The sequence below is a fragment of the Mixophyes fleayi genome, chromosome 1 (genome assembly GCF_038048845.1).
Source record: "Mixophyes fleayi isolate aMixFle1 chromosome 1, aMixFle1.hap1, whole genome shotgun sequence".
In the NCBI taxonomy this organism is placed as follows: Eukaryota; Metazoa; Chordata; class Amphibia; order Anura; family Limnodynastidae; genus Mixophyes; species Mixophyes fleayi.
In genome coordinates this window covers 121,987,733-122,011,176 of record NC_134402.1, presented here as the reverse complement: position 1 = coordinate 122,011,176, position 23,444 = coordinate 121,987,733, and the positions used below count along the sequence as shown (strand labels likewise).

The window sequence follows — 23,444 nt, the reverse complement described above, 5'->3', positions numbered from 1 at the left end:
AACCATCATGACTAAGTTTTCCAGACAGTTAGAGTTGACTAAGAGTGAGCCAGAGGTCAAATTGTCCTGGTACTGTAATATACCAGAACTACAAAGAATATATCAACATAAAAGCTTTTCACTATCTGTATACGTTTGTGCATCAGTCAGTGTCGCTGAAATATTCTTTAATCAAAATATGAATCTTTGCCTGGGAGATTCCATAATTTTTGGATGCTTTTAAATTCTCTGTGCACATTTGACAGATCGGAACCATATTGCTTTAAGCGTTCCCTGTCCACTCCCTGACTCAGTTTGATGGTCTGTAAATTTCTCAACATGTGGAATTGCCATTATCTTATAACTTGGACGTTAAAATGAAAATCTGCTCAAACATGGTTCCTGGAGTAGAAATACATGTAGTGATCAAATTCTCAGGGTGAAGGCTTATATGATTTATCTTAAAAATTTATTTTTTGGATTGTTTGTTTTTTTACTCATGGTGTTATGTGAATAGAAATATGTGGCTTAATACGTTTGTAAATATAGATAACCTACTATGCTCAAAATAGCGTGGCAAAATACAGAATTAATATTTCCAACCTTAGTTATTTAACACCTTAGGGTTAGATTTACTAAACTGCGGGTTTGAAAAAGTGGAGATGTTGCCTATAGCAACCAATCAGATTCCAGCTTTCATTCATTTAGTGCCATCAACAAAATGACAGCTAGAATCTGATTGGTTGCTATAGGCAACATATCCACTTTTGCAAAACCACTGTTTAGTAAATATACCCCCTAGTGTTAAAAGTGGACAAGAAACATACAACAGTGAAGGCAGCCATTTGTGGGTGGAACCACTGAGAATACTGATGTCATTCAGGCATAATCAGCCTATAAATTAGCTTGTAACTGGTATCTACAGGCTAATGCTGAGGAATGTCTTCATTGTGTTCGATTGGTACATTTTAATTAAGTAATAATTATTTTTATATGTGTAAATGTAAATTTAATTTGGCTAAAGATGTGTCTTTAGCACACATTCAGTGTTTTCATTTTCAGATTGTTCATATGCAGGTGGATATTTCAAAAGTTATTTTTATTAGTTTCCAAAGTAATTCATTTTGTTTTGATTATTATTTTATTTTTATAAATACCAAATTGATTTTTTTTCTTCAATCTTAGGCAAACTATGTGAATCTGCTATAAATTACTGTGAGTGCAATCCATGTTTCAATGGGGGATCTTGCCAAAGTGGAGTGGATGGGTACTACTGTTATTGCCCTTTTGGTGAGTTTTATTACTCTTTACTCTTTATTATCTTTTGATTTAGTCATTTAATTAGTGTGGAAGCAACACTAAGAAAAGATATGTTTATAAAATGTGAATGGGATGGTTGGGCTGTTACCCAGGATGCTCAGCAATAGCCCAAGTACTGCACCAAGCATGCCAATCCTTGCTCAAGATAAGATGAATGCATAGCGTAGCAGTCATTACATTATTTCTATGATGTTTTGTTAAATACTATTGAACGTTGCAGCTTTTCGCTATGTTGCAATTAGTACTGTATTAGTATTGTATAGTATTGTATAGATTGCAACTTTCCTTGCCAATGCAGGATAATGGAATAGTATAGCAAAACAATAATCAAAATGACTGTACACATTTATCATCATCATCATCATAGATATATGGCAACAATTATTTTCCTTCAAGGCTAGATAGCTACAAATCTGCAGGTTTTAAAAGCCCATCCTAAACAAAAGGTAAACTCTTCCACACAATTTAAGAATTTGTCCGCACTTCACAAGTACAATGAACAATGAAGTCAGATTCTGTATCAACTTTAATGCAGCTCATTTTTAATTTTGAATAATATGGACTTGGAACCAGAATATTGTGATGTGCCAATAGGACCGACTTTTGGAGAGAAATCAGCCGAGAAAGTTAAAGATGTCTTTAAATAATTAGAACTATGTCTTCATACATCTTGGAAGAAGCACTCCGTTAAATCACTTGTTTCCATTCTCTTTGAAAGCCAGAGATCTATTACCTCATAAGTGTTGGTGTGTGCCTTCCAGCTTTTCCATGAGGATACAACCTTATTTATCAATTTGGTGATCAGTGCATCTTGGAAGAATGTAGAGACAGACAGATAATTAGTTATAGTTAAGATGTTATTGAGGTTTTCAAGAAGTAGGGACATGACTCAAGAAGTGACTTTTCACTACACAAGTAGACTGATGAAAAGTACAAACCATATAAAATACGACCTTTCTGATTGAGCCCTATGCTTTTAACTTTCTATTTTTTAAAGTCACTATTTTTGTTACTCGTTGTATCTCTTTATTTTGTCTGAATAAAGTTTCCAATAAAGATTACAACCAGGTAATTCTGCGTTCACTTTTGCTCCACCCCGATTGTCCAGGACAGACTAGGAGTCTGGTAAGGGACTGTGTCCTGGCCACTTGCTCTTTGTACATCCGCTGATGGGTATTCCTTAGTTTAAAAAGTAGGAACCAAATAAAACTGTGAACAATAAAATCTACAACCTCGCTTACTTACTTTGGGTTATGTCAACATAATAATGAGCTTCCACTATGAAATGCACCTTAATAATGCAGAAAGAGTTCACACTGAAAATAGTCATCCAAGGTCCCTATTACCACCACCACCTCCTTGTAATAGTATGGAATGATATCTACACACGTTCAAGGTTCTTTTAAAGCTTTTCAAGACTTTTGATTCAACAATCAGACACAAATTTGCAGTTTTACTGCTGGTTTATTATGGAAAAATCAACTCCAGGGTGCAATAAATAAATCAGAGATAATTAGTAAATAATTGTACTTAACTTGACAATAAGAGGCATGGCCATGCTCTTCAGCTTCTTTTCCAAGGTGAGGCCTCGTTCAGCAGGCACAGCAAGTTGCTTAAATTCCTCACTATATAGAACAACTAGTCCATGGCCTATTGGCATCACTCCTATATAGCATACCTAACTGGCCATTTGCACTACTAAAAACACCTGTTTGGGGATACTGCTCAGTCTCCACTCTTAGAAGTCCATTAGAATATATTTTCCCACAGACTGAAACCTCATTCCTGCCTATGTACACAGAATTAGGAGCTTGACTGTGGCCACATTTTCCATGAAAGACCTTAATTTGCCCATGTACTCCCATCATAGGGAGCAAAAAGTTACTCCCCTCTCAATAGACATCTTGCCAGACTAACCACCTGTGCATGTTTATACCAACTGCGCAAACATAGGGTCATGACATCACAAAAGGGATAGTTACAGTGGCTCATCGTTAACCTCCAGTGTCTAGGCTGTTCATTCATACCATACTCTGATACCATCAGGATTTACAAGGAAATAAAGCAATGTATATTGCCGTTCAAGATAAGTCAGACCTCTACATTTCCAGATGACCTTGCTTTAGAATTTTAACTAGATTATTTGATACACTTCACTAAAATTTATAAGAACAGGATTTAAGGTTTAATGGGGCTGTATAAAAAGGTAAGCCAACTTCCCCAAACTTTTGTGCATCATTAAAACAGATTTTTTTTTTTCTTTTTGGATAATACGTTAAAGAAGAGATCAGGCACAGCAAGTTTACATGAAAAATGAAGCAGCTTCAACTTTCTGGCTTGAAAATGTTCCATTGGTTTTCATGTGAAAGTAAGCTTAAAAAACCAGAAGGAATGAGAGACACAAAATGATTAATGAAGTGCAGGAAGCTACATTTGACTTGCATGCAAAGGAAGAATAACATTAACAAATACCTGCACAGTGAGACCATCTCTACTTGTACATAAAATGTATTCTTTACCTGATTCTAGCCTCCAAATTACCCCTATGGTTATTCGCTTCAGCTCATCATGATCATCAAATTAAGACCCAAAATGGTATTAAAACAAAAAGAAAACAATAGAAAGAGCTAGAAGGACATTCAGCAAAATTCCTTTATCTAAACACATTTCAATACAGACTTCTGTTGTTTCAAACAATTTTAACCAGTGAAAAGTCCTGATGAACACTTACAGTGGGGGACATCTGCAGAAGTTTTCGAACAAATAAAATGTGCAGAAATTGCTGTTACTTGTTGCAATAAATCACATATTTGCTTTTATTTTCTAATGCTAAAAAGTGTCAATTAAAACATCACTTTGCTATGGGTTACAACTATGATATGGGCTACAGTTCACTTGTGTCAAGCAATTGAAATATTTTCTGAACATGGAAGAATACTCTGCAAGACTCATATAAGGCTATGTATCATGCAAATATGGAGGAAACAGCGGAACATTTCCACTCTTTCTTGCTTTGCGCGGCTGTGCACCGGAGGTGTGGCTGGAGGTGGAATGATTGTTATCATTACAATACTTGTGTTACTCTACTCTCTTCCCTCCACCCTGGCCAGAGCTCAGCCAGCACCACTGACGGTTGTAAAGCTATGCTCCATTTTCTTAACAAAGCTGCGCTATATGTGATAACTAAATTTTACATATGTTGTTGCTCTGCTCCAAAAATGGAGCACTGGGGCTCTATGTATTTTAGTACATAGTTTGTACATTACGTCAGTACATAGAACTCATAATTCATATCATTAGACGTGAACGTTAGATTGATAATATACTATAATAATATAACAGTATACTTATTATACAATATTCTTATTGGTCTTTTACTCAGCATGGTGATAAGCAACAGCTTCTTTTGTGAATGAAAGTTTCAATTCACTCATTTGAGCTTTGGTATCCCATAGATTGAGCAGGTGAGGAGACAGAAGGGCATATAGAGTCCATACAGTAAGAAGGCTGATTCTAGATTCTTGAGCAGTGGTGCTCACCCTTCCTTTAGATGGTACCCAAATGTCAGATGTTTTGAGAACCCCAAGGAAAGGTGATTTCCAATAGAATTTAGTGCACGTCTGACAACCAGGGCACTCCAAAATAATTTACTTGTTGTGCAGCTTAGCTGTAGAGCATTGCTTAGCAGTATGTGACCTTGCTGTTTAAACATAAGCTCTAATAAGGCAGCCATGTGCATTAAAGGGGACAAAAATAGAAAATATTGGAATAAGTTATACATATTTTCTGCTTTGCATGTGGCTAGTAAGCTGGCACCACAAAAAAAAAATATTACTAAACAAATTATATTTTTAATTCATAACAGTTTATATCTGTCTGTGTGTATGTTAGGGAATTTAGACTGTAAGCTCCAATGGGGCAGGGACTGATGTGAGTGAGTTCTCTGTACAGCGCTGCGGAATTAGTGGCGCTATATAAATAAATGGTGATGATGATGATGATGATGATGATGTATAGACCTAATACAATGGATTTTTCTTTTATACCACTCTTTTCTTCATTTCATGTAGGTGTCTTTGGAAAACATTGTGAATTAAACAGTTATGGATTTGAAGAACTGTCATACATGGAGTTCCCCAGTTTGGATCCCAACAATAATTATATTTACATAAAATTTTCTACCATTAAAGCCAATGCTTTGCTGCTGTATAATTACGACAACCAGACTGGTGATACAGCTGAATTTCTTGCACTGGAGATAGTAGAGGAGAGGATGAGGTTCTCCTATAATCTTGGCAGTGGAACATACAAGCTCACAACAATGAAGAAAGTCTCGGATGGATATTTCCACACAGTGATTGCGCGTAGAGCTGGAATGGTAATAAATATTGTTTCATTTTTATAGTTTGTAGCATTTTATAGTTCTGTCCATAGGCAGAAGTTAATAGAAGTATCTTATATTAACGTGATGTGTTCAGTGGACATTAACCCATGCAATGAAATATATCAGGAATATTTAGATTTGTCATGTAAATCAGAATAATTTAGTATCATTATGATTAATAACACCATTTACTGGTGCACAAAATTACTTAAACATGCCTTATAATCTTCTCTTAGGTATAGATAATTGTGTTGATTTAACCTTGTTCAGCAATGTTAACAAATCTTTTTTTGATTTTGTTTTCATAAGCATCTATCATTTTTTGTTGCATAATATGAAAAGCAGATTGGACGGTTCTCTGCTCCATATGCTACTGCCAGTCAGGGACAGACTGCGCTGGAGGGCATCTGCCCCCCAGGCCGGTCCCATAGTGGGCTACCTTGGGCTGAGTCACTGGGCCATCTGCATTTTATTTTCTTTTAAAAAAGGCTGCTCTGTTGAGTCTTGCCCCCGGGCTAAATTTGCAAGCCCTCCCCTGCTGCCAGGGTTTATAGTGAAACAAGGAACATAACATATTTGCAGAAATATTCATTAGAATGACATTATGATTAGGGAGCCTGTGCCTAACACTCACGACAACGACAGTGAGCACCACCTTAAGGCAGTGAGAAGGAATGGTCACAATGATTTCAGGAACATTTGCTTTAGCACTGTATGTTTTAGTCAACTGATCGAGTCCTATACCACATGGTATAAATTATTATTGCTCTTGCATCCCGAGGAAATAAAATTTGTTTTTACATGTGAAAATAGATTAGATCACTAGGGGGATTAGGTACATGATTGCATGGTTTAAGCAATAAGAATTGTGTCCTACACCTATATTTACACTTATACTTGCTAGTCAATAACTCTCTCTATCACAAGTTTATCTATAAGTATAAAATTCTTATTTCATATTCTAGAATGTTTAGACTTTAATTGATAAGAGTAAAATGCATATATATTTTTCTTGCAGTACATATAGACATGTTGTGATTGAGATAACATGCCTATGGGGCACTGAACATGAAGGATTCATTAATAAATCAGTGATATGAAATCATTCAGAGAAGCAGGTGTCCATTGAACATCTGGGGCTCATCATTCTGATCTGGTCATTGAAAACAATTATCGCCACTCCCTGTGTAGTTCAGGAATTTTCCAATTCTTAATATAATGAACTAGTGTGTAGTCGACTATAGGCTTCATACACTCTTCACTGCTTATTTATTGTGACTGACACTTGGCAATTTATTACCTCAATACACTCCTTTGTCCAGTACCAAAACTCTCAGGACTCGTGTGTTCAGTTGTAATGGCATTATCATATTGTACTAGTATGTAGGGATTATTATTCAGTACAGGAAGCACAGAATCTGATCAAACAGCAATGTGATCAAATGGACCATGAAGAAAATTGCATTACAAATCATTGGTGAAAACACTGGCTTGCAAATACGGTACCTGGCAGACTTTTTCGTTCAGATTAGTGCATCAAAGTGTATTATACTCAATTTGTATTATTATACTTTATTTATAAAGGCCCAACATGTTATGCAGCTCTGTACATTGATACACAAACAAATTATGTATAAAACACTTAATAGAGTCATAGTATACCAGTGTTGGCTAACCTGTGGCACTCCAGGTTTTGGGAAACTACAAGCCCCAGCATGCTTTGCCAGTAGAAAGTCAGTCTATAGCTGGCAGGGCATGCTGGGACTTGTAGTTTCACAACACCTGGAGTGCAACAGGTTAGGCAACACTGTAGTATACACTTCAGTATGGCATGCACATTGGAAGTGATCATAATCCAATCATTTTATATGCTCACTTTCAGTCAATATTTATACAGAATAAGAAAAGACACTGAGAATAGCACTCAGTTTAAAGAAATGATCATTAGTACTGTGTGCTTGACCAAGATACAGAATTTATGGCTATACCATATAGGCCCAGAACAAGGCTAGCAGAATTACAAAGGCATTAAACTGCTCTTTATTTTATTTAAAAAAATAATAATAATTGTATAACTTGTCTTTCTTCTGAATGACTGTAATCATTTACAAATTAATATTTGATTTACTAGTAGAATACATTTTTTAACTTTTTTAACCTTTCGGACATGGTGGTGGTTGGGCAATGGAGCTCCACGGGGATGGGAGAGAAGACCAGAAAAATCCCCTGATAGAAAAGTTGCCTTTTAAAATTGCAAAGGGTCAGCGACCATAGCACAGATGTATTTAGGCTGCAGCTAATACAGAAACAGTGCTATGATTATTGTGCTGTGGTCATAAGCTGCTGCTGGGTCTTCAGAACTGATGGAAATACAGTATTTACCTTTGTCCTCCTCTCCAAAGTAACACATGTGCATCTTTCTTTTTAAACTGATAGAATGTCTGCTTAATCAGTCACATCCCTATATGGCATAGTAATGTCACCACAGGAAATACCAGCTAAAACTGAGAAGACAGATTAAAAGCCATTACACAACTAAAAAAAATGCATTCAAGGAGCAAGCAGCCAGCTTGGTAGTTTAGTTCATTTTACTATGCCATTGAACTAGAAAATGTTAATTCACAGCGACAGATGCTCTTTTTGATATGTAATTTTTCAAGCCAAAGACATTTTTTGAGCCTGTATGTAAATTTAATTAAATTTTTTGTTCGCCGTGTGCAGACTTTTTGTGGAACCCAAGAATAACTGAATTACAGTTTTTCTGCCACATATAATTTTTTTGAATGAACCATGATTTCCACATGTAAAACTGTACAATATAAGTCTGTCCTCAACCCACAGGATTTCAAATCTGTCATTTCCTAAAGTGCAACGGGAGTTTGTGGGAAACTGGTAAAAGCATTAAGTTGTCACTTGTGAGATATTGCAGATTAGAAAAGGATAGGTAGAATCTGAATTGGGAAATATAACAACACTGCACATATTAAAAAAATGTCTGCACATATTAAAAAAATGCCACAATCTCTTTCATATGAAATATCATATATGTCATTTTTATGTTATATGAATAAAAGTACCATCATACTTTATTTGCTGAGATTCAAGAGATGGAAATAAATGGAATCTTAAAATAATATTATTGATATTTCATACAAAGAAAAAGAGCATGTCATAATATTTTTTAACTCAAATTAGCCGATTATCTTGAAAATTATTATTATTGTTAGAAAATTGTCTGCTGAATGATGGTGGAAAACACATTTACATTAAAGTTGTTTTAATCTTGCTGTCCAGGAGATCTGACATATATCAATTCAGATTGTAAAGATAGTAGTCTGAGCTCTTACATCTCTTCTCTAGTTACTAAACAACTAGACATGCATGACCATCATCTGATTCTAAATTGTTTTTTTCAATTAGTTGAAACAGTGTTGCAACTGTCTGCAAAAATTATCAGTAAACTAAGCAACATTAACTGGATTTTAACATAAATTGGGGACTTTCGTACGTTTCTGAACATTTTCTCTAATGACACTGTGATTTCAGCTACGACATGCCTCCCAAATCTAAATCTGACCATTCATTTTAAATTTGCCCCCATCCCCCTTAGTGCAACATGGTTTTGTAAATGTGCAATATTGCACCTTCAAGCTGTATTCACTCCTAATTGTAAATTAAACCCAATGGGCCTGAGTCATTAAGGAAAGTAGGGCAAAAAAGGAGTAAATGTTCTCAGGGACAAACCATGTAATAAAACAAGGGGTGCAAATTAGTTTATTATTTTGCACATATGTTAAATACTGTCTGTTTTTTCATATAGCACACAAATACTTGACAGCTTTATTTTTACACTGAAATTTAAAGTTGATCTAGGACATGCCCTACCCCAACAACAAATCTGTCCCCACATTTTAAATTTACCTCCCCTCCAATGCAACATAGTTTTGCCCAGGTATAAAGTTACTCCTTTTTTATGCTTTGCTCTCCTGAATGACTCAGGCTCTATTTGTTTATTAGCATGTCTGATATGCTTCCAATCTGCATCTGTATCTGCTGATGCAAGCAATTTGTTTAGCAAACATAATTTTGCAAGATGTAAATAACTTTGGTTAGAAAATGCACTCCCACATCTTTGCATATATATATATATATTTCAATTATGTATCTATAATGTAGATGAGTGACATTTTAAAAACTATTCTGTGTGATACTCACCATGTTGGCTGTTGAATTTCTAAGTTCTCACGTTTCTCTGGCGGAATTTGGCCTCAAGTGTTCCGTGCAGAATTCATCCATTATTTTTCTTCTATCCAGAATTCACAAACCACTGAGCAAGCTGAATTGACATCATTGTCATTCCAGCTCTAATTATAGACTATGAATTCGGCAAAATGCAGAATGCGGTAGTGACAAGTGGTGTGGAATGGTAAAACGAAAAGTAGTACTTGAAGATGGTATTACTGGAATCTATAACTTATATAAAAGAAAATGACTTTACATGTATTCCTTTCCATTGGGTAATACTGTTGTATAATATTTTACAACAGGACTGGAAAATTGGTACAGCTATATAACCTTGAATCTGAAACTTTATTGCAGGCGGCGTCACTGACAGTTGACACTTGCTCGGAGGACCAGGAACCAGGATTTTGCACCGTCAGTACTACGGCTGTTTCCAGTGATTGGTAAATCTCAAAAAATTTATTTTACATTAATGCCATATGGCAGCGCGCAATTTAATAGGGACAACATATGTAATTGATTATTTAACGAGATCCCAGTGTATAGATATTTTATCACGCCTTGAACACATGATCTCCCTGTTAAGTTGTTAAGTGAAATAGTCATCTGCCTACTGTCACATTTTTACAGTAAATTCTTCTAAATTTCACAAGATGTTCCCTATAGGCACAGCTACTTTTAATAAGGACATATTTTCAAGACATGCTGGCCCTAACTTCCTATTAGATCGCACTCCATAAAATCTGTGATTATATTACTCATTCATTTCAATGAACTGTAAAGATCTCTCCTATGTCAGTAAGTGTTTTGCTGAAAAGACTTCCAGATATTAACCATGGGACATTTAAATTATTCTATCACTCAATTTTATCACTAACTTAGTAAACATTAAAACAACATTTTGTCCCGTTGTTTAACACAGAAGGACAAATATTAAGCGATTGTTTTATATAGTTTTAATTTCTTTTTGAATTTTATACAATGTTTAAAAAAAATTCAGGTATAAATAAATAAACAAACATAATATAACATATAAATTAACACCAACTCACTGGAAATTTACTAAATGCATCTCCTAAGTATCATAATGTTGCAAATGGATTCTTGAGCATTCCAAAGGTCATCAAGGAGCACGGAGTTACAATCATCATATAGACTACGGGGTGAATGAAGATAGTTAAAGAAAAATAGTAATAATATTGAGAGGATTTTTGCTTCAGGATGACTTGTAGATTGGGAGTATATTGAAGTGCAAATAATATGTAAGAGTGAAGAAGTCACCATGAAATATTTAGATGGGAAAGACACATTGATTCTTTGTAATATAATGCTTACAGAGAAAATAATATGCACTTGAATCAACCTTACATGATAAAGACCTCTAAAGTTTTCTTTTCATGATAACTCAATAAATTAAAAATAAATTCTGCAAACTTAGTAACTGCTCTTAGAGATCTATTTATTAATACTGGCAAAACAATCTTGACGACGCAGCCGTGCTATACTCAGCTGCCACTGCGATACTGATCTGGAGCGGTAAGGGTTAACTTAACACTTTGTGGGGCCAGTCTGAGGGGCTATGAGCATACATGACCCGTCCAGCCGGTTTAGCCATGAGCAGTGGAACTGTAAGACCTCTAATTAAAAAAATAAAATATAAAATGAAATTGTAAAAAAATAGATTCAAATATTTAAAAAAAAAAAAAAAAAAAAAAAAGAATTGCCCATTGGAAAAATAGTCTATCATAAGAATATTGAATTTTTTCAATAATTTTCTTCTGTTATTGCCATCCTAATATAACAGAAGATGGATTGCAGCAGTGACCCATTGAAGCTATATCTCTGGCAAAAACACCTATTTATTTCTGGAGAAAACACCCCATATAGGGTTTTCGCCATTTAATAAATAGATCCCTAACTGCTTAAAGTGCGAATCCATTGAATTTGAATCTGATACAATGTAGGATAACTGTGAGCCCTTCTGTATATTATTATTTTCTGAATTAGTAGTGATCTCCCATCTATCCAACGTCACCCTTACTATACTGTGATTACAATACATAATCGCCCAGAAGCATAACAATCAAGCTTCATCAAGGATTATGCAAATAATTTTAAAGCGTGTGTTATAAGTATACATATCTCCTGTTCAGTCTAGACAAAAAAAGTGATTTATGCTATGATCATCATTGCTTTTAAAAAAAGTAATTTGCTTTGCAATAATTCTTCTTTCTTGGAACAGGACACTGGATGTTCAGCCAAACAGAATAACAGTAGGAGGTATCAGATCCCTGGAACCAATACTACAAAGAAAAAGACAAGTACAAAGCCATGACTTTGTAGGTTGTATAATGGAATTTGCAGTGAACGGGCGTCCTCTAGAACCCAGCCAAGCTTTGTCAGCACAAGGAATCCTAGATCGGTATGTTTCAGTGACCAAGAAATATGATAACATAATGATACAGTTGTGTATTTCTTTAATGTTTTATTGTAAATCTTTAGCTTTTTTCAGGTTGCAATAGGATAATCTTACATTGATCACATATTACATATTGACATTCGTGCTTCGTAATGGGATATATTGTTAAAAAAAGTGCAATATAAATTTAAGCATAAACATAACTTTCAATGAGGTAGAGTCATTATCTATATGATCTCAGATTAAAAGTTGGATAAAAGTCTACATTTATTATTATAATAAATGTCTCCTCATAGTGAAACAGAAGTTGTTTTCTGTATAGTTTCTCACATTGCTTGTGAAACATCAGCAAGTGGAGCTGGTAACTGAAGCTCCTGCCAAACACACCCCAGCAATCACCCCTGTTTCAAAATCACCAAAGTCTCTTCTCCTAGTCAGGCAAGCCTTATTACAGGCAACAATTCCATACAGCATTTTTATAGATGACCCTGGCCATGATGGCAGCACAGTGGCTAAGTGGTTAGCACTTCTGCCTTACAGCAATGGGGTCATGAGTTCAATTCCCGACCATGGCCTTATCTGTGAGGAGTTTGCGTGGCTTTCCTTCGGGTGCTCCGGTTTCCTCCCACATACCAAAAACATACTAGTAGGTTAATTGGCTGCTAACAAAATTTACCCTAGTCTGTGTGCCTGTCTGTGGTTGTGTGTCAGGGAATTTAGACTGTAAGCCCCAATTGGGCAGGGACTGATATGAGTGAGTTCTCTGTACAGCGCAGCGAAATTAGTGGCGCTATATAAAAAAATGGAGATGATGATGATGATGATGATACCTTATTTGCCTGATAAATGATCAGGCCACACCTGCATTAGGCCCTGAGCTCTATATGTAAGTATTTGCACTCTAGTGGTGTAAGTGGCCTGTCTTAATGCTCCTGCCACCTTCCAAAGGCAGGGAGTTTTCTTTCCCCAGCCATTATGCTTCCATTATACCATCTTGGGAATGTAACTGGAATTGAGTAGCACATAAATCTGTTTGTGCTATTTAGTTCCAACACTAAGACATTGTGATACTGGAGGCTGTCCATAGACAGGGACTAACTGTGTATGTCCTCAGATTAAAGGGGTTTCAGGACAGGTAAGTGCTATGCACACTCTACTAGAGAGTGACTATAGAAAACACTTACTTATGGGATAGGGGTTATATTTTAACCCATCAAATCTATATTTCAATTTTAATAATAGATACAAACTTCTCAAAGTTAGAGCTAGTAGCCTTTGAAAGTATAGAACACAAAAATAGATTTGTACATAACGGTGTACGTTCAAACTATAGTCAAATTTTCCTAATTTAGAAATCCTATAAAGAAACTGAAAAGGGCATTTGTCACATTTATCCAAAACACATACTAAATTGTTTTACTTCTCTATTTTTTATGTGTAGGTGTCCAAGATTAGAAGGAGCCTGTACTACAAGTTCTTGCCAAAATGGAGGAAACTGTGTTGATAATTGGTCCTGGCAGCAGTGTAACTGTAAAGATGGCTTTACTGGAAAGCACTGTGAAAAGTGTACGTTAAGTTTTACATTGCTATATAATAACCTGACTTCACTAGAAAAATAGCCTAAGTGCTCACAATATAAAGTAATGCATTTTATATGCTGGTTTTATGCGGTTCTTGTTTAAAGTGTTATCATACACACTACAGGTGTTTCTGTTCCTTTTCCAGATTTAGGGCTGGTTTTACACAGGAGTGGTAGATGTATTAAAAGATGTTACTTTCTGGGTCATTGAAGTGAAAAAATATGTCTCCACACTACACCAGATTTTGTACAAACAGGTCTATTTTGGTGAATCGCATAATCCCCCAGTCCAAATTCACATCCATTCTTTTCACAATGTTCCTGAGAAAATGCTTTGTGTTGTTTTTCACTATTTTTCATCTTTTTAGGAAATACATGTCAGCAAAAATAAAAGCTTTGTTTCAAATTACTGTTTAATATCTTATTTTGACATCTCTTTTCGTTAGTTTGCATTTTTTTCTCCATAAATATTGCTGGTACAAACCTCACTTACTATATAACTCATAACAGTAAACTGATATTGGAACTGTTTTTATTTCAGTAATACCCTTCAAGCTAATTATTATTTTATTATAATATATATTGATAATTCATCAACATTTTGAAATCGGACAAAGCAAATCAGTCATCCAATCTCTGGAAACCTCTCAATTTGTATTTACTGCCTGTTTCAGCAATATATCTCAAATATATCAATTGTAATAATTTGACAGGTTAGCCTTGTGCTTGGTTTGATGATTTTGTATATGTTTCTAATGATTTTTTTACCTTCTTATGATTTTTGAGCATTTAAATTGATCTGTTTTCTTCATGTCTTAGATATGACTGCAGACACTGCCTTATCTCTTGAAGGCAGAGGTTATCTGGAGTACGCACTAAGTCAGACCAAGAAACGGGAATATCTTTTAAGACAACGTAGTGTAGATTCAGAGACCATATATGTTAATCACTTGGAGATTAAATTCCGGACAAGAAGTGAAAATGGTGTTTTAGTTCAAATTCATGAAAGCAGCAATTATACTATTGTAAAGGTACGTATTTTAATGGATGCTTATTTTATTTGCACGCAAAAAGCAATCAAAGTCTTGTTTAGACCATTTGGGTTTCCTGTATAAATGGTTAGTGTCTTATCAGTATTGTATTTTTACTTGGCCATTGTCAATGGGAAGGTACTGTAGTTAGGGCTCTTTTGTGTCAACTGTTCCTAGCACAGGACCCTTTTTCCATCCAAAATCTGTAACACCTAACATTTATTTCCGTGAATTTCCATGAACCTCATGATGAACCAAAATAAGTTGCAATACATTTCCATCACTATTTTGCCTTTTTTGAGACCTGAATTGTAGTATCGGTTGAATGTTATGGCCTGAGAAAAATTAAGGACACATTGCAGTCCCGTTTTAGTTTTATTTTTACAATTATGAGAGCCCTAGCTTTAGTAATTGTGCATGTTCATGCTGCACTGGCCAACACTGCCCTCCATTGTGTTTGATGGGTTTATAAATGACTGGCACAGACCCACCAGCAAAGGAAAAACATACATAAAGCTTTCTAGCTGCTTTTCCAAAGGCCCCTGCCTCTGCTAATCTATATGGTAAATTTTAAAGGAGCTTATTCTCTTTTTTGTGGTATTTCTGTACATTCAGCAAATGTAGTATTGGCTAAATTCATTGAAATGGGAAATGCTTAAGTTGAAGATTTAAGATTACATCTGCTGAACTGAGTCCTGTTTTCAATGCATTAGTAATGAATGAAAAAGTGCAAGTATTTTATTACGTTTCCATTCTTTAAGCAGGATTCCGTTTAATTAAATGAATGAAAAATATGCATAAAAAAAGTCAAAACCACTCAAGATACTTTTGCTGAAACACCAAAAAGAACAATACAATTGTTCATAATGTGAAACGCAGTTGAAATATACAACTGCTGACTACAATAATTACCATCAGCCCTTTTGTTGCACAGGACTAGCATGTTATGTTTAATTATTAGAAAGGTGCACATACAAATTACCTACAAGAGGTTCTCTAATTGTTGCTTTCAGACATCACTGTCAGTTTGTGGCTCAGCCCAGTGATAATTATGTAAATTTTATGAGGATACATTTCTATTTTTTAAATTGCATACATTCAGCCAACACGTACTAGCAAAAAGACCATGACGTCATAGGTACGGCATATAACTGTCATCCACATGAGTAGAGTATTAAAATTAAAAGCCTCATCTCTATCAGATATTGAAAAAAAGTTATTTAATCAGCTGCAGAGAAACAAAAGTACCCAGTTGTTTTTAGGTCCAAAATTTGAAGAACATTTTCTCCCAATTTTTTTGTATTGACGCTTTTCTTCCTTTGTCTCTTTTCACTTTATCGCGCCTGTTTGATCTGTTTAATATACATGCTAACCCTTCACTATCTTTAATCATTTGTGACAAATGAAAGCGTGAAAAGACTTTCTTTTGTGACCGGGGATTCCACAGTCCATGTCATATCTAATTTAAAATGTAGAACTTTATGTTGTTTTTTTTTATTTGTTTAAAGATGGCAAACTAGTTACAGAACTCTAAATGTGTTTCGAAGCCAAAAAAGTGTCCCTATCTTCCTCCCTGTAGTATAAAAAAGCACAGCTCTGCAGAAGTTACCTTTCCCTAAAGAGAACCTGATAAGTTTAGTCCCTGGCCGCGGCTCAATCAAGCTTGTCATAATTCTAAATGAGAGCAGCAGTAATGTTGGCAATACACTTTATTGGACAGGTCACTAGCCAAAAGTTTCCTTTACTGGATATTTCCCAATACATATATCTATATATATTTATATATTTTTTAGTATAAAGAAGCTTCTCATTCCAAAAGTCCAGCAGTTTTCATGTGTACTCACTTTCCATGATATCATCTGATAAGTGAATTGATTTAGGGATACTGAACACATATGTCTAGCTCGATAAAGTATATAAATGCAAAATAACAGAATTAAAGTTCAATTAGGGGTAGACTGTAAACCGCTTATTGTATATATTTTTACCTGACCATTATGTTAAGAATTAAGTAAAATACTCATACCCATACACATGACCTGCACTAGGGATGTGAAACTTGCTGTGAGTTTTCGGCAATCATTTTGTAGTAAGTGATTAAAAAGCAAGTAAAGGAACTACTGGATAGTAAATTATTTATACGTAAATAAATCTGTCCAGCATGCTATATATTCCATCTCTTTTCAGACATCTGACATCATTAAGTTTAAAATCCATGAACATCAATTTCATTAAACTTATTTAAGATTTTAAATTCAGTAGTGCTGGGTTCATCTCATCCAAAAGTTTGTTTTATAAATGTGTTCATCCTAGTTTGATCATTTTGATTGTCTGTCACTTAAAAACAATGGTATCGCTGTATGCATGTGCAGATTAAATTATTACACTTAAGGGATATAGTTTACACGTATACTTGCAATTTTATATTTAAATCATTCCATGTGTGTAAAAATCATTCAGTGATACTAATCGTTTCATTAACAGTCATGACTTCATTATGAAAGTGAGCAACCTAAGACGCAGGTGATGTGGGGGCATATTAGTTAGATAGCTGCCTACAGGAGTGGCGATTTATTTCTACAGATTGCAGTGTCACAGCAAGCATAACTGACATGTTGTGCTTTTCCATACAAGCTTTTTGCTCTTTGGATATCCATTGATCCAATATCTAAACCCTATACAATGTGGCTTTAGCAGTTGCATGTATCTATCATTTTGCTCTTGGACATAAATAATTTTGCTTGGATAGATGGAAAAATGTTTAATATGCCAACAACGTTTCTATTGCTCTTGGTTTAACAGATTATATTTTTACTAGGTGAAGTAGAACATTATCAAGTTAAATACAATGTATTTTGATTCTGACTGATTATAGAATGTGCTGCAAACCCATTGGAATGGAACACAGTGGACCCATTAAAGGCTGTTTCAGTTATATAAGATGAATATAAAATCCATAGAAATAGTTATTTAAACTCGTAAATTTGCTAGAGCTCATTATTCCCACATTTATATCGTCAGGTTGAATATGTATTTGTCTTAAGGTTGAAACAGGATTTTGTGACTCAGTGTTAAAGTGTTTTTTCAAAACATGATTTAATCTGAGTTTTGTAGATATGTGGTGCCAGTCCTAATTGTCCTACTTAGCCGTACTCAGTTTGAATTTAGCTTGGGAAAAGGACTTAGATAAATATAATAATACACATTTTAAAATGATTGTGCCAGACGCAATGAACCCAGTTCATCACGTCACATTTTAGTACTGTGACCAAAGCTAACAACTAGTTGAGAGTAACAATAAACACAAAGTAAATGGAATGCATACAACATTTGAGCAAGCGTCAGACAAAGACAATAAATTATATAATGTGTTTATGCTTTATTTTTCCCATTGTAGGTGAAGAATGGAAAATTACACTACACATCTGATGCAGGCGTTGCAGGAAAAGTGGAGAGAAATATTCCAGAGATGTACCTAGCTGATGGACGTTGGCACACTCTTGTGATGGAGAAGAATGGTTCTACTACTACTATGTCTTTGGACAAAACCTACATCCGAGACATTCATCATGTAACACAAGATTTTGGAGGTCTTAATGTTCTTACTCTTCAGCTTGGAGGATTTCCACCTGGACAGACATCTCAAAGCAACCAAAATGGTAAAACATTTACAGAAAGATCAATTTTCCCTATTATCAAGCTAATTGTGATAACATGTTTGTCTAGTTTATTCATATTCTGTGAACTGCATGATTTATTTGATGTTTGCAAAAATGTTAAATTTTTTGCAAAACAAATACTTGAACTGTTGTAAACGCTGGACATTTGTTCGGTTATTTTTCTGTTTTCGTTTCATGTTACAAATCCATGCATTTCCTTTCCATTCACTGTGCTCATGTCGCTGACTGTGGTGTTGCTATACTTTACACAATGTTGATAATAAAATTAGTAATCTCACTCTGACTCAACATTTTCCTCTTCCAGTAAAGATGGAGATAAAGACTTTTCTGTTGAAGTAAATGGTTGTATATGTTACATACTATGACATCATGTAAGGCAGTCTTCTATCTATATTGTATATTTCTATTCTGACGGAACAAGCTTTTGACCCTTTCTTTAACAGCTACCATCATGTTTCTCACCCTCAATTCCAATCCAATATTGTATAATACCTGGGCAATTATTCTCTAATTCATGTTATCTCTTTTAACTTTCCATCACACCACACAGTGCCAAACAGCTGTTCTTTTGTTGACCACACTTCTCCAAAATTCTATGTTCTTGAGAACACTTTATAAGTTAGGTTCTCATCAGATTCTATATGATCTAATTCTCAGGCTACACCTGCTCTATTTTCTTCTTTCACTGAAGGTACCCTTAGGTTCAGGTCAGGTTCTCCTAACATTTTCAATCTACACTTTTCCTCCTGTCGATTTATCCCGTGGGTTTTGAACGTTGTGTTGATAGTTTCTACTTGATTTCCGATAAAACATTCCCTTTTATCTAGTACCTTATGGACCAATGTTCAGAGGAGGGCTGGCAAAGTTTAGCCCAGGGGGCAAGACTTTACTCAGCAGCCTATTAAGAACATTTTAAAGGGAAAAAATGCAGGTGACCCAGCCCGAAGTAGCCCACTATGGGACTGGCCCATGGGGCAGATGGCCCCATGACCCCTAGCCCAGCCTGAACCTGCCCATGTTACACTTCCATCCTTCAATCTCCACTTCTGTGAATAATTTTACCATGAATGCCAGCTCAGCTGTAGTCATATGATTGTACAGAAATCAAGTATGGCCTTTCTTAGTTTGTATAATGAAATATAGTATTGCATTATTTTTTTCTTTTAAAGTTACTATGAATTAAAACAATAAGAAATGTTAATCCTTTAATAGAAGTACGCTTATTCATATTCTAGTAAATTAAATAACAGCGAGAAGTTTCTGAGAAATATGTGCTGTCATTTTTTTATGTGTTGTCCTTAAATGTAAATACTTTTTTATCCATAGAAAGAATGTAAGATAAATATGCCAAAGATCTGCTCATATCTTTTCACACAATGTATTTGTTAATGACACATTGTTTTTCAGCAGGAGGATATGTAGGTACTTTTTTATTACATGTTGACTCATTGTTTACTTTTATTTTTATTTTTTTTAGGTTTTGATGGATGTATTGCCTATGTGAAGTATAACCGGGAAACTCTTCCGTTCAGTGGAAAACACGACATGGCGCGTATAACTAAGTCCGATACATATGCTAAACTAGGATGCAGAGGTCCTAATATTTGTGCCAGTAACCCGTGTTGGGGTGACTTGATGTGTATAAATCAGTGGCACGCATACACCTGTGTACCACCAGGGGACTGTTCCTCAAGCCCTTGCCAAAACGGAGGGAGTTGCGAACCTCACTCCCAATCTGGATTTACCTGCATTTGTCCTGAAACACACACAGGGAAGCTCTGTGAAACCGTTGTAGCTTGTCTTGGTGTTATTTGCCCTCAGGGTAACATTTGCAAGAGTGGATTACACGGAGGACACATATGTACACTGAACACACATACAGAGCACCTGTCTCTCCCACTTTGGGCTGTCCCAGCGATTGTTGGAAGCTGTGCTACAATTCTTGCTCTGCTGGTACTTAGCTTGATCTTGTGTAATCAGTGCAGAGGGAGAAAAAACAAAGTGCCAAAAGAAGAGAAAAAACCTAAAGAAAAGAAGAAAAAGGGAAGTGAGAACGTTGCCTTTGATGATCCTGACAATATTCCACCATATGGTGATGACATGACTATCAGGAAACAACCAGAAGGAAATCCTAAACCAGATATTATTGAAAGAGAAAACCCATATCTAATATATGATGAAACAGATATACAACACAGCTCAGAAATAATACCTAGTGCTCCCTTAGCCATGCCTGAAACTGAAATAGAGCACTATGATATTGACAATGCCAGCAGTATTGCTCCTTCTGATGCAGACATTATCCAGCACTACAAACAGTTCCGGAGCCACACTCCTAAATTCTCAATTCAAAGACACAGTCCTCTTGGCTTTGCAAGACAATCTCCACTTCCTTTGGGAGCAAGCAGTTTAACATATCAACCATCCTATAGTCAAGGACTTAGAACTGCTACACTTGGCCATTCCGGTTGTCCACCACCTAACCCTTTGTCTCGTCATAGTCCAGCACCGTTTTCTAAGTCGTCTACATTTTACAGAAGCAGTCCAGCACGGGAACTCCATCTTTCATCCTTGGAAATGCATAATGATGTTTGCCAACCTGGTATTTTTAATTATGCAACCCGATTGGGTAGAAGAAGCAAAAGTCCTCAGACCATGGCAGGTCATAGTTCCAGACCAGGAAGTCGGCTTAAGCAACCTATAGGACAGATTCCTATGGAGAGTGGGCCCCCTGTTGGTCTTTCAATCGAGGAAGTTGAAAGACTTAATACTCCCAGACCAAGAAATCCAAGCATCTGTAGTGCAGACCATGGGAGATCTTCATCTGAGGAGGACTGCCAGAGGCCCCTTTCAAGAGTGAGGAATCCAGCGGATGGAATTCCAGCTCCTGAATCATCATCTGATAGTGATTCACATGAATCCTTTACATGCTCAGAAATGGAGTATGATAGGGACAAACCAATGGTGTACACATCAAGAATGCCAAAATTAAGTCAAGTTAATGAGTCAGATGCAGATGATGAAGATAATTATGGTGCTAGACTAAAGCCCCGGAGATATCCAGGCCGCAGAGCTGAAGGTGGTCCTTCAGGAACCCAAACATCAACAGCCACTCTACAGGCTGAAAATACATTACCCATGAAACTAAGCCAGCAAGCTGGTAATTTCAACTGGGACAATCTGTTGAACTGGGGTCCAGGTTTTGGGCATTATGTAGATGTTTTTAAAGATTTGGCATCACTTCCAGAAAAGACATCAGCAAATGTAAATGAGGAATCGAAAATGAGTACATCTAAGACAGTTTCCAAAGATGGAGAAGCAGAACAATATGTTTAGAGGTGACATATCTGAATTGTCAAAATGAAAAAAGTTATGACAGTCAAACATTATATGTTTGTTTACAATGAAACGTCTCCATTTTAAGAACAGGCCAGTGAACGTCCATACTTTAAGGAGACTATTTTTAAAATAATAATCTTATTGCTGCTGGAAAAAGACAGAGACATATTTCAAACAACTGTGTTCAATATTCAATTTTCCTGCATGCATTACACTTCACAGCCTAACTTCCAGCATGCAGAATGTTAAGTAGATGTCCTACTTTAAACTGGTTCTTTGTGATCTTATTTTGATGTTATAATTGTCTGATTTTGTACTTCTCAATTATGTGTGTAAGCCAGACATAGTACATTAATTTTGGAGAAATTGCTCTGATGAGACGGGGATGTTTGAAAGTTGGGTGCATTCTCTAAAAGAACTACTAGAGTATCTAGTCCTTAACCTCACATATGTTTTTTAGATAAATTCTGCACAAGGGCACAAAATTGTGATAATAACAATAAAAAGGGACAGTAGTAAGTTCAAGATGATCAGCACCTTAGGATTGTCTTAACATTGGTTTCTAAATTAAAAAGAAAAATACAAGCATTGTTTAAACAAAATCCCTGTTTGTAAAAATTAAGTTGCATTTCAAAACTGCATTTACTACTTTGACAGAGATTTATTTTTGTAAGGTCATTTCCAAATTCTCACTAAAAAATGGGTAATAAGTTGGCAAAACCTTGATCCTAGATTTTACTGAAATCCTTACATAGAAATTTGTACATTTAAAATACGAATCATCAATTTTGTGAAACTTTGTACTGTGGAACATTTGTTTTTATAAGTGCTTTTACCTGACCTATGTTTTTGATATTGATATTTTCCTACGCTGTATAGTTTTCTTACTTTCAGGGAAAGCAAGGAAATGCTTTTCTGTAAAATCTGTTACTTGTGTAACATTCATATTTTTAAAATTTTGATACAATTGTAACAAATCAATATGCTTTTTTTTTCTTCTTGTAAATGTCAATAATAAAATTAAAATATTTATTTAAAATATTTTGTTTGCAAGGTAAGTTGTGTTTCAATTGTTTGCCCCTTGTATAAGGTATCTTAATATATTTTGATTTCAGAAAGATGCATTGGTTTGAAAATGTAGTGGGTAAAAGTTAAACATTAGGGTGAAATAAAATAAAGATCACTTATTAAAATAAAATAATCACATATACATTGACCATAGAACAAAATGTGGCACAATGTGGCCATCATTTATAAAGTGCACTCAATACAAATGCTTTAGTTTTACACTGGTGTGCCTCAGTGTTGCACTGGTATGACTGGATGGTCTGTACCGTGCACATAAAGATGTATCCAAAATTCCACAATAATGAAATTAGTGATCTGAGAAAAATATTAGATCAGTTGAAATAAGAACACTGAAATGATGGTGAAATAGTAATATGATTTCTAAAAGTAGTCAGTTTTGAAA

At 35.3% G+C, this 23,444-nt stretch overlaps 1 protein-coding gene across 1 annotated transcript in view; it reads left to right on the top strand.

Annotated features, from left to right (window-relative positions):
• FAT4 (FAT atypical cadherin 4) overlaps positions 1–23,003 on the top strand; it is a 182,148-nt gene extending 159,145 nt beyond the window's left edge. The window contains exons 10-17 of the mRNA XM_075200053.1: positions 1,165–1,269; positions 5,370–5,677; positions 10,283–10,368; positions 12,168–12,347; positions 13,786–13,910; positions 14,743–14,954; positions 18,352–18,613; positions 20,112–23,003. Of these exons, the coding sequence (XP_075056154.1) occupies positions 1,165–1,269; positions 5,370–5,677; positions 10,283–10,368; positions 12,168–12,347; positions 13,786–13,910; positions 14,743–14,954; positions 18,352–18,613; positions 20,112–21,970 (3,137 nt within the window). The 3' untranslated portion in view covers positions 21,971–23,003. The remainder of the gene's footprint in view (positions 1–1,164; positions 1,270–5,369; positions 5,678–10,282; positions 10,369–12,167; positions 12,348–13,785; positions 13,911–14,742; positions 14,955–18,351; positions 18,614–20,111) is intronic.
• The last annotated feature ends 441 nt before the right edge of the window (positions 23,004–23,444 follow it).